The sequence below is a fragment of the Macaca thibetana genome, chromosome 5 (assembly GCF_024542745.1).
Source record: "Macaca thibetana thibetana isolate TM-01 chromosome 5, ASM2454274v1, whole genome shotgun sequence".
NCBI lineage: Eukaryota > Metazoa > Chordata > Mammalia > Primates > Cercopithecidae > Macaca > Macaca thibetana.
This window is the reverse complement of record NC_065582.1, coordinates 82,990,683-83,003,028: the sequence shown is the minus strand read 5'-3', so window position 1 is coordinate 83,003,028 and position 12,346 is coordinate 82,990,683. Positions and strand designations below refer to the sequence as shown.

The window sequence follows — 12,346 nt, the reverse complement described above, 5'->3', positions numbered from 1 at the left end:
CTTGTGTGTTGGGGGATGGAGTATTTAACTGTCTGCAATTTGACATTAGATCATAGCAGAGCTATTTCTGTGAAGGTGTTTTAACCTTAAATTTCTGCAGGCGTAAAAGAGTTTGTAGAAAATTGTTGGGTGTGGTTGACATTTTTTCTAAAGTAATAATAAAGAGGAAATTACCTTTCTTCTCAAAAGTGTCCTTATTTATTTTGAATCTTTTTGTTTGGTAGGTGGCCCAGGCAAATAGTGTCGTCGATTGGCCTATGTCGTTATGGTGGGAGGATTGACTGCTGCTGGGGCTGGGCTCGCCAGTCCTGGGGACAGTGTCAGCGTGAGTATCAAGCCTGGAGACTTCAGTTCCCTGGGAGGTGGGGCTTTCCACCTTGTTCATGGCTTCACCCCACATATCAGAGGGCTCATTACTGAGCAAGGCTTGGCCTTGTAGGTCTGACTTGGGGATTTTCAGATAAAGTCCGGACTCCTTATTCTGCTTCTTTTCAACTTAAGCCACCTGTATTACGGCCCATTCACAGAGAGCCACCTTAAATGTTTATTTTAGCATTTTCCCTCAAAATCTGCAGCTCCTTCCTGTTTTCTCACCAGGTTTATTCCTTTTCTTTTTCTTTTTTTTTTTTCCTCTCTCTCCGGGCTTGGAGATGGAGGTAAGATAATGAGTCTAGACCATATTTACACAAAATAAGCTCCGAACCTTAGAGTACTTATATAATCCTCACCATAGCTGTTGTGTAAAGTGGCCCATTTGTAAATCCTTTTTTGAAGTGGAGTTGTATTGACAGTGTTTTAAATGGACCACCCAGTAAAATGAAACAAAGCTTCTGAAACAACATTGTTTGTAAGTTCTTTAAGTAACCAACCTCATGTAATAAGTACCAAATCAGAAAAGTGATTTTCACCTTTTCTATGACCACAAATGGATATTTTAATGGTAAAGTTTAGAGCTATGTCAAAAGAGTTTGAGAAATTTAGGAAATTTGTCCCCAGCATTTTATTGTGATCTTAAAATTGTATCTCACTCCTACTGCAAAAAAATAGTCTTCAAATGATTAAGTACATTTCCAGAGCACCCTTAGAGTGCTGGGGGCGGGGTGGGGGCACTTCTGGTAAGATAATGGGAACTAAGTTGGGTTCTACATTGGGATATATATTTTATTGCTAGTGAGGAAGGGGCTTAGAGGAAGAGAGAAGGGTAGTTACAAAGGCTAGAGCTGGCAATGGAGAAGCCTGCCTTGGAGAAGGGTTGCTAGTGTGAGGAGTCAGGCAAATTTAAGTTCAGGAAAATTAGGAGTTCCCTCTGCTATTTTAATTTTTGAGGATACTCGCAATGTCATGCTTAATTTTGTGAAAGAGGGACAGTGAGAGTCACATATTTACTCTAATTGCACATAAAGACCACAATCTCTGGTTGGGGATAGAAAGGTGAAGCAAATGAATATTTGCCTACCTGGTACGGAATTTGAGAACCCACAGACTCTAATAACCAAAATGTGAAGAAAGGACCCTTCTGTTGGCCCAACACACCCACACATAACCCTCCTGAATGAAAAATGAGTAGTTCTATACCTGCAATCTCCAGCTGTGCAAATACTTCTGACACTGTAGAAGACTAAATTCCACCAGGCACCATTCTTCTTTTTGGATCATCTTCCCTTAAAACAATATTGAATAGACTAACCAGTGATTGCACAGCAGCTTTGCCTACTTCTTTCGTTTACTGGAAACTGGAGTTACCACCATCTCCCTTTAACAGAATACAATTGACCCACCGTACAAAGGGTCTAGCCCAGCGGCTCACACATAGCAGGTAGGCAAACATTTGCTTCACCTTTTACGTTTATACTTCCAAAATCAAAGTAGTTTCAAGGTTCTCTGTGTTACAATGAAATAAAATTCCTTTCAATTAAAAAGGCACAAATGGTTCTTTACCATTAACATTGAAGTTGGCAAGGTTGTGAAAATTAGCTCAAAGGTGAATGTTTCCTTCTGTGTATTTTATTTTTCTAGCATCTTAGATGGCCCAAATGTCTCTTGTCAGTTCGGAGTTCTGCCTGTCTTTGTTTTGATATAAACAGGTAGAGGAATGTGGGCTGAGAAGTCAGCTCAAAGGGGCAGAACAAATCAAAAAGAGGCTGCTCAGAGGGAATGAAATATCTCTGAAAACTTATGATTTTTTTTAAAGAAAGGCTTTATGAAATTAAAAGTTTTGTCACTATGTTTGTTCAACAAAATGCCTTGCTATTGTATCACAATTCAATCTATTATGATTCCTTGTAAAGATTCCAAATAACTTCTAGAGAATTTAATGTGAAAAATGTTTTTGCCCTTTTGACCTTTAGATAATCATGTCGTTCTTTCCCATAAGGAAGGGATAGTCTCCCTTGCTCGTCAGAGATGCTCTGGTTCTCTTCTTTTCTGAATGATTCACTTTGGAATTTTCCTTCAAAACAGCATAGCAAAACAAAAAGAAACTATTCCCATTACTGCATAGATCTTCCCAACTTATCCCACAGAAGCTGTGTTTGTAGGTAGGGAAAGGTGGTGGTACCCTCATTATATTATTTAGCAGATCTTATGCCTTAGTGCAGTGACCCTTTGGTGAGTGTTTATTCCATTTGGTTGAGCATTTGTGAGATGTTTAACTTAATTTTCTTGTGAGTCAAATACACATATCTGTACAAAACATGCTGCCCTTCATTTTTACTTGCTATCTTCCTATTTATGGACTTGTTTGGAGAAACCGACTAATGTTGCAGGATGCTAAAGCTGGTAAACCTCTCCTTCTGGCTCACTATGTCTAACCAGAGCCAGATATAGCTGGGAAACTTTACATTCTTCCCTCTAAGACTGAGGAAGGAAGGATCAGTGATGCTACTCAAATGGACATAGAAACTGTCCTGCTGCTTCCTGCCTGTACCACCCAACGTTCTATCCAAATATTCCTGCCTGCTGGGGAAAGCATGACCCGTTCCAGAAATAGGCAGGTTGTGTATTCATAGTTCTTTTGTAGGTCATACCCTTTTTTTTTTTTTTTGATTCTTTGTTTTGTGTTCTTGACTCTTAAACAGATCTCTAGCATATTGAAAATTCAACATTTGATTTTCTCACTGTCATGGGCTTTGCTTTTATTGACTATTGATGTGGCTGTTTATTGTCAGGTGAAAAATTTTTAATATGTTCACACACCGATGATTGCATATTTACAGCACACAGCATCTTAAGTCACTCAGAGGTTTGTCACAAAATGTGTGTTTCTTGCTTGTAATTTTTTTGTCATCTTGATGGCATGTTTTAATTATGTTATTTCTCTCCTTCTACCAAGTGGAGACCTCTATAATAAAGATATTTCAGGGTTGTATATTTCATCTTTAAAAGCTGTGTATGCTGTGGAAACAATTGTTAACCAAAAGCACTAGATAATTTAGGATAACTGAGTTCAATTCTGACTTTTGTACCTGAATAGCTGTTTAACATTTCTCAGCTACCGTTTTCGTATTACACAAGCATGTTCCTAAGGTATGTTGAAGCTCTAAACTGCATCTGAAAACTTCCTTAATGTAGAAAAACTATACAGAGTGTAAATATTGTATTTTTGTATAGTTGTCCTTCTGTTTACTCGGAGGTTTGACTGTATATGTGGCTTATGACAATAGCATTTTTGTTGAAAGCATTTTATAGAAGTGTGAAGAAAAACTCAAAATACAACCAGTTCCAAGTTTTAACAAAATTCCATTTCTGAGTTCTTTGGCTGTCATTGAGCAACTTGTGGTTTCTGAAGGAAATGATGTGAATTAGGATGGTTTTATATCATTTATCCTTAAGAACAGGGAAAATTGAGATGTTTTCTTATGTTTCTACTGGAGATTTTTGAAAGATGTGAAACCTACACCTACAGCTTGACATTGCTTAGTTAGCTCTGAACCTCATTTCCTGCTGCCTCTTCCATGTAAAGTGAAAATTTTGGATTCTTATTGGCTTCAGATAAACTTACAGTTTAGTGAAACATAGGGACTGAGATACAGTAATTCATTCTGAAGCTATTTTGGAGTGGTCAAGTAATTTTAGTTGTATAACATATTACTGGCTAATGATTATGGATATTGGAAATGATGAAAAATTATTGAATTATTTCTTTCTGCATTTCAAATGACATGGCTATTGATTTTGAGGAGAGAATTTTGATTTAGTAAATAAAATATTTAAATTTTCATTTCTTACTCCTATCTGGATTCAGATACTCAGTCTTATAAATGGAACATGATTTATTTTTGCTCCCTATACTGGTCATTAACTTCCTGTCCATAATCACAAAACTATATAGATTATATATTTCTTTGATTATTTGGATTTTGAATGCTGCTTTGATTATTTGGATTTTGAATACTCTCTTTAAAATAATCAAGAGAAAATTAGAGCTGTTAGAACATTAGAATTTGTTTTGAAGACCACACATAGTGTTCCCTCCACAGAGAGGTTATACTAGTAAATGCCTTTCTATTTGAGGTCAACAACTATGACAATTTCCATTGAACATGAATTAGTATTTAAAATGTAAAGCAATTTTTAGGCCGGGCGCGGTGGCTCACGCCTGTAATCCCAGCACTTTGGGAGGCCGAGGCGGGTGGATCACAAGGTCAGGAGATCGAGATCATGCTGGCTTACACGGTGAAACCCCATCTCTACTAAAAATACAAAAAATTAGCTGGGCGTGGTGGTGGGCACCTGTAGTCCCAGCTACTGGGGAGGCTGAGGCAGGAGAATGGCGTGAACCTGGGAGGCAGAGCTTGCAGTGAGCCAAGATCACACCACTGCACTCCAGCCTGGGCGACAGAGCAAGACTCCGTCTCAAAAAAAAAAAAAAAAAAAAGGCAATTTTTATACCTGTATGCACCCAAGAAGTAACAGGGGCTCTCAAAAGGGGTGAGGATTGTACTGTTTATATCTATGTTGAAGATTGCTAGCAGAATTCTGGGGTCAGCCTAATGGAGCAAAGTACACTTCATTGTCCTTAGTGTATTAGTTTCCTCCTCTAATTTTGAGGTGAGAATGCAGAATCTGGTGGTTTTTTTGTTGGTGTTTTTTTTTTTTTTTTTTTTTTTTTGGGTAGGAATAAAAGCAAGGCAATGGGTAATTTTATGATTACTTGCAACACTAAACTTGAATCCACAAATCCTTAGGAAGTGAAGATTTTGATTAAGAATATTTAACTGCTACTTTCCTTGAAAGGTTGTTTAAGAACATCATGTACCTTTGGGTAACTTCAAGTGGTCTTGGAATGCAGATTCCAAAGTAAGATCAGCGTTGAAGAGTCTTGACCTTTTCAAACAGGTAATTTGTTAGTATGTGTAGTCTTCAAAGTTAAGTTTCAAAGAAAGTGCTTTGCTCTTTTATTCTTTTCCCCAATTAGAACTGATCTTATGTAATACTATTAAGATCTACTAATTTCCTGAGATGCCTTCATAAGCTTAATCTGGCCAGGTCTTAACCTTTATGGATTAGAAATTTTAGTACTTTTTAAGCTAGAAGGCCAGGCCAACTAAAGGGAAGCACTCTCCTCTCTGCCAGTTCAGCAACTAGATCTGTCCTCAAATACCTGCCACAGGGATATGCTGCTTGAAGTTGCCCACGCATATACACACTGGGACCAAGAAGGCACTTCTGGTGCCAGAAACAACACTGTGTTTGCTTTGTGGAAATTTTTGATAAGCTTTCAAAAATGTAGGTGGCTTCTCCCTCACCTCCTATAACCAGTGTAACTTCCAGCATTTCTTTTTGTTGCTTTTTATCTATAGAATTCATGTTCTTTGCATTTTGAGTTAGTTGAATCCACTGCATGCTTTCCAGATGATAAGTGATGCTCAGTGATTCTATGCAGTGTCTTTCAGTGGCTAAGGGAAGATATTCATCACAGGGATGGGCCTTCATCATGGGGGAAATGGAAGGGCAAGGGAGAGGGATTCTGATGGCCTAACCCTCATTATTGCCTCCCACTGTGACATGCAGACACTCTTGCCCCTTTCCCATTGATTTTCTGCAGTGTTTTAAATTTTTCCACCAATCTTTGGAAAATATTAATTTATTTTGTAGGAGAAAATACATTCATTTCCTCAAATATCCCTCCTCAGAGCGACAAGCATGATCAGTTTTTGGTATACTTTTAAAAATATTTTACCTACTTATGGGTAAATTGCAATAGATCTCTCCCCTACCACCTACTTGTTTTGTGCAAATGAAAGCATACTATATACACTGCTTTGTATGCTGCTGCTTTTTCTTAACTACCTGTTGAAAGGTTTTCTTCATAGACCTCCTGACTTTTTTTTTTTTTTTTTTTTTTTTTTTTTTTTTTTTTTGAGACAGGGTCTTGCTCTGTCTCCCAGGTTGGAGTGCAGTGGCACAATCTTGGCTCACTGGAGCCCTTACCTCCTGGGCTCAAGCCATCCTCCCACCTCAGCCTCCCAAGTAGCTGGGACCACAGGCATGAGCCACCACACCTGGATAATTTTTGTATTTTTTGTAGAGACTGAGTTTTGCCATGTTGCTCAGGCTGGTCTCAAGCTCTGAGCTCAACTGATCTGCCCACCTCAGCCTCCCAAAGTGCTGGGATTATAAGCCTGAGCCATCTTGCCCGGCTGCCTCCTTACTTTTTAATGGACTCAGCATTCTATTGTATGGGTATACTGTAATTTATTAGCAAGTCTCTTACTGATGAACATTTGTGTTGATTCTAATCTTTTGCTAACACAAGCAATTATAAAAAAAACTTTGAACATATGTTAAAAATGTTGTTTTGCGTGTTCTCAGTGTTTCTGCAGAATAAATTTTTATGTGTGGTCAAATGGCAGTTACATTTGTAATTTTTATCAATTGCCCAATGGCTTCTTACTCAGTAGAGAAGACAGTTTAAGGGGAAAGACTGAATGGCAATACTGACCCAAAGGCTCCAACAATCCCATATCCAGAGTCTGATCTTTCCTTGATTTTAGTATTCTCTGATCCCTTTTCTTTCCCAAGAAATCCCTCTGACAACTCAGTGAATGTCCATCTGCTCCCATTTATCATCTGTTTCCTATCAGACCAGAGGCAATGGGCTGAAGATAGGAGAATGGAGTGAGACGTGTCCATTTGCCAGGGTCTTCCAATGGCTTCCTGCCTATCCTATACTTGTAAGAAAGATCCACACATTCCTTTAGGAATTATTTAATTCATTGATATTTTATTATCTTTGTAGTTTAGCCATAATTTTTTTTTTCTTTGAGGTGGGGTCTCACTCCATCGCCCAGGCTGGAGTGCAGTGGCAGGATCTCGGCTCACTGCAACCTGCACCTCCTGGGTTCAAGCAATTCTGCCTCACTCTCTCTCGAGTAGCTGGGATTACAGGTGTGCACCACCACACCTAGCTAATTTTTGTATTTTTAGTAGAGACAGGGTTTCATCATGTTGGTTCGGCTGGTCTTGAACTCCTGACTTCAGGTAATCCACCCACCTTGGCCTCCCAAAGTGCTGGGATTACAGGCGTGAGACACCAGGCCCAGCCGTTAGCCATAATGTTTATACCTATGTATGTAGTATAGGCTTTTTTTTCCCCTAGACCCATGACCTATTAAGGAGGAATATGTAGAATTCTGAGATCTGAATACCATTTTGGGGACACCTTTTATGATAAAAATATTTTCAGAAAATATTAAGATATTTTTGTACCAAAATACTTTTTGTAGTGTCCTTAAAACCATAGGGGCATATATTTTCTATTAGTTATTCTGATCCTTATTCCAATTATATACTTAAATTGTCTCCTTTTAAAAAAGCAAGAAATGCATGGTTAGGTGAAAAATTAAAAGACACATACTAAGAGCAAGACGGCAGTGAAGGTAAGTATTTCTAACTTTGCTGTTTTCTTGACACCTAGTTCCACCTTCCAACAGGCTACGACTGTTTCCTATTGATCCTTGTAGAGATTTCTTAACATTTTCAAAATTTCCCTTTTTCATAAATGATGGCATGAAGTACAAATGATTCTGTATCTTGATTTTTTTTTTCATGTAATGTTACATTTTGGAAAGCAGTCCTCATCAGTTATTTAAACCTGACTCATTCTTTTAAATGGCTATACAGTATGCCATTACGTGAATGAATGTACCGTAATTAACTTAAAAATACCCTAGTTATGTACCTTTGAGTGGTTTTCAATATTTTGTTTTTATATAACATGCTGCAATCAATATCTGCGTATATCATCGTCACTGTTGTGTACCTTTAGATATGGAGGACATATCTAAAGACATTTGATTTTTGTATTAGTATAATAATTGAAGAGCTTTCATTTTATTGTTACAAATTTTCTTATGTTAAATATGTGATGTAAAGGAGTGTAAATCATGGCTAATATTAGAGTAGAAACTTTCTGTTCAGTCACCTTCTATTTTTGGTTCCTTAGAAGATACCTTAAAAGATAAATTGATTTCTTTATTTCTATTTGTTTATGCCCTGTCTTGTTTGGGAAAGTATATAAAGTGGCTTCTAGGAATTCATACAATTAAAATAAGGAAATAGGGGCTACATGGAGGAAAATGGGAGTAAAATAGAAATATTAGGTGGAGGGTTTTTCAAATGCAGATATGTAAGCCATAGGATCCTATATACGTACTACAATTTGGTTATTAGCTTCTGGTAGCCAAAGGTAAAAGATGTTGTTGCTGATTTAATTTGTGTCATTTGTTAGGGAAAAAGCAAACCAGTTATCTGGCAGAAATTACGGTTTTCGTTCATGTAGTTCTGAAGGAAGACTTTCACGTGGCCCTTTGCAGAGTGGGAGTAAATGATGGAATGGAAGGGGCCACAGCAACATTCCTATCATGAAGCCAGTGGTGGTTTTTGAAAAGCTGTTTCATAGAATATCCGTCAGCATAAGATGAGGCCCTTACTCTAGAAGTACGGTTCACGGAAAGCTGTTCTATACATAGTTTAAGAAGCATTATGTACATAGCTTTGTGACAGCTCAGCTGGATTCAGCCCAGAACATCTAGCTGTGATGGGTGAAGTGTATAGGGCTTTGGATGGACAGCTCCAGAATAGACAAGATCATTTCAGGTTAGAATCACTAACAGTGTTCTGAAGTTCGCTGTGTTATTTAACAGATTAAAGGCCAGTTCATTTTTTTTTTCTTTTTTAAGTCTATATATTTTGAAGATCAGTAAACAACTGATGGAGTTGATATCCAGAGACATTGTGAATAGAGCATGGATAGGGCCCCGCCTAGGCTCCAGTATAAGGAGGATCTGCAAAGAAAGCAGTGGGAGATTTTTTAAAAACAATTTTGTATCCATTGGATAGCAATATATAAATTCATCACCATTTTGCTATATACTTATTCATTTCCATGCCAATTATGGCTTGGAATAAAGAGGAAAGGCATGAACATTGTTCCTAGGCATCATTTACCCTACTGATGCTGATACATGGATACGGGCCAGTAAGCCCAGGAACAACAGAATCCCTGACCAGTGCTTATTTCCCCAAAGTTCCTGATTGCTATAGGTGTTCCAGGGAATCGAAGTAACCTCAACTGTTTTCTTAATTCACCTGGATTTATAAGGGTTTATTTATATAAGTTGCTTAGACCTGAACAGACTCAAAGCAGAGTCTATAGGCAATACTCTGCATATCAACATCCCGTACCCAAACCTAAGTCATCTTTTCACTGGGTGTGCGGAAGGTCTGATTCTCATGTACTGTTGAAGCCCTAGGCAATAGAACCTGAAATCCTGATGCACATATACCCTAGGATAATTTCTCTCTCAAAAAATGCAAATAGTAATTTTTAAAAAGATGACTCAATGATATTCTGAGAGGGCAGCAATCCAGTAAGGTTCGCATCTCCTTGGGAGTAACAAAAAGAAGGTCTTCAAACGCCTTTTCTGCAGAGACTAGTGTGAACCAAGAATCTGCCTGTCTGAATTGTCACCCTGTATCAACGTGGCGGCGAGGTGACAAAGTTAGCATTGCCAGGGCCAAGGTTTTCTGTCTTCACGGGAACAAACAAATGATCAGTCCTCAGAGATAGTAAAATGTAGCCAAGATAATTTGGCTTGAAAAAAATTCGAAGTGATAAAAATCACCAACTACAGCCATTGAAGATACTAGTAGCATATTGACGGTACATCCCTGGGAACATGCCAGGGCAAATTGGGGTGCAAAATACACCAGTTATTTAAAAATTGGTATGTTATAAGGTAAATAATTCAATTAAGTAATATCAAATACAAATAAACTTTTTATTTTAATTCACTAAGACTTCTTTTTAAGTTTTCTGATTTTATTGCTACTGATACATAATTAAAGACACAATTATGGCCATAATAGAATTCCTAATAAAATTTCTAATAAAGCCAGAATGAAGGAGTATATTACAGGCCAGACATGATAAAGCATTATGATGTGTGGTAAAATAGTGACATCTATTTTTTCATTCTATATTATTTTACAGATTTTCTGAAGAATTTTAGCCTGCTGAAATACTGTTAAATCAACCTGTTATTCTTAACTCTGATGGGAGGAAAGAGATATGAATAATCAAAGTGATTTCTTAGCTTTAGAAGATAGTTGTTGTTTCGGAGAACAAACAGTTTTTTTCTGATTATATTTTATTAGAAGCCTTCATTTTCTGCCATACATTAGCTTTGGTAGTTACTAGATGCCAAGGGAGTGCAAATTTGAGAATAAGGATTTGGCATGGGTTATTTGCATGTTGAGAGTCAAGATTTAACTAAATTTTAAAACCAAACACTTCATTTGATCAATATCTTTTTAACCATTCTGTAGATTAATAATATAAATTCTCCAGAACTGACATTACTTTGCTGTAATATCATCAGATCACAAGGTTAGGGTTGCCTTTTGTAAATGTTATTCACTTACTCTGAAATGTTAGGAAATATGTCATCACAGTTTAAATTTGTGATAATATACACAGAAGGAAAACACAGCTAGGAATTTTGGATTTATGCTTACTTTGCCAAAAACCATGTTGATTTCTGAAAAGCTTTAGCCCTTTTTTTTTTTTTTTTTTTTTTTTTTGAGGTGGTGTCTCCCGCTGTCACCCATGCTGGAGTGCAGTGGTGCAATCTCAGCTCACTGCAACCTCTGCCTCCTGGGTTCAAGCGATTCTCCTGCCTCAGCCTCCCGAGTAGCTGGGACTACAGGCACCTGCCACCACAGCTGACTAATTTTTTTGCATTTTTAGCAGAGACGGGGTTTTACCATGTTAGCCAGGATGGTCTCGATCTCCTGACTTCGTGATCTGCCCGCCTCAGCCTCCCAAAGTGCTGGCATTACAGGCTTGAACCACCGTGCCTGGACTAGCTTTATTTTCATAAATCAAAGTTCTTAAATTCAGTTTCTAAGGAAAGCCCCTAAATGGTCAAAGGTTTGTGTTGCTGAATTTCAGAAACTCCATGGATGGGCTTTCCAAACATAAACTTCCCACCAAAATAGTGTTCCAAAGTGTTTAGTGCCTCTATTTTATTTTAGTGTTAAGATTTTTTAGGTACTTGGTAATTATCTGCAAAATATTTACATACCAACAAATAGCAAAGCCATTGATAATTAATAGAAAAACACAAATCACAGTTTATGTTTATTTATATTTTTTAGTGTATTTGGGTGTTTAGAGTTGATTTTACATTGTGTATACTAACTATGGTAACAGATTATTTCAAGTTTACATGATTATAGAAATATTTTATGATGTTTGACATAGATAGTGGTGGTTTCAGGGTCCCTTGTCTCTTGGTTGAGTTTTTACATCCCTGAAGAATTAAAAGATTGTGTCTTGGTGTCTATGTATGGCCAAGAATTAAGACATTCTGATGTACAGTTTTATTTCCTAACTAAGGCAGAAGTGATTTTTGAAACAATTACTTTTTGGGAGAAAAGTATAAAATTATGAAGAAATAATGTGTAGGTTTGCTAAATGTTGTGTTCTTAAATCTTGTGTTGAGGTGTGAAGAATTTTTTTATGTCTTTAATAGTTCTAAACTAGTGTACTGAAAGTTGGGATCATCCACATTGCTACTTAATTTGTTGTCCATAGGGTCTATTGTCTTGGATGTTGGTGTTAAAAATGTACAGAGTTAGGTAGTTGTCTGTGAAGAGTGTGCAGGCTAATATCAATGTTTTTGACAATGAAAAATATAGCATGAAAATTAAGGTTGGGGTATAGAGACCTTTTTAGAGCTATTGCTTTTTCTAGGTGATGATTAAGGTTGGGAGGCAGAAGTACATTGTGTCAGGGAGGACCTTTCCCTTTTATGCATGCACCTGGCATTTATCACCTTTA

The 12,346-nt window shown here is 37.3% G+C and overlaps 3 protein-coding genes across 7 annotated transcripts in view; 2 read left to right on the top strand and 1 right to left on the bottom strand.

The window, feature by feature from the left end:
* The window catches only part of PPA2 (inorganic pyrophosphatase 2), a 1,020,900-nt gene that overhangs the window by 506,199 nt on the left and 502,355 nt on the right, over positions 1–12,346 (bottom strand). The window lies entirely within an intron of this gene.
* The window catches only part of AIMP1 (aminoacyl tRNA synthetase complex interacting multifunctional protein 1), a 524,679-nt gene that overhangs the window by 112,229 nt on the left and 400,104 nt on the right, over positions 1–12,346 (top strand). The gene's annotated exons all lie outside the window — the stretch shown is intronic.
* The window catches only part of NPNT (nephronectin), a 77,496-nt gene that overhangs the window by 2,317 nt on the left and 62,833 nt on the right, over positions 1–12,346 (top strand). For all 5 annotated transcript variants that reach the window (XR_007725829.1, XM_050791486.1, XM_050791487.1 and 2 more), the window contains exon 2: positions 225–325. Coding sequence is in view for 4 of the 5 variants with exons in the window: in XM_050791486.1 (XP_050647443.1) it covers positions 225–325 (101 nt within the window). In the remaining variant the exon portion in view is untranslated. The remainder of the gene's footprint in view (positions 1–224; positions 326–12,346) is intronic.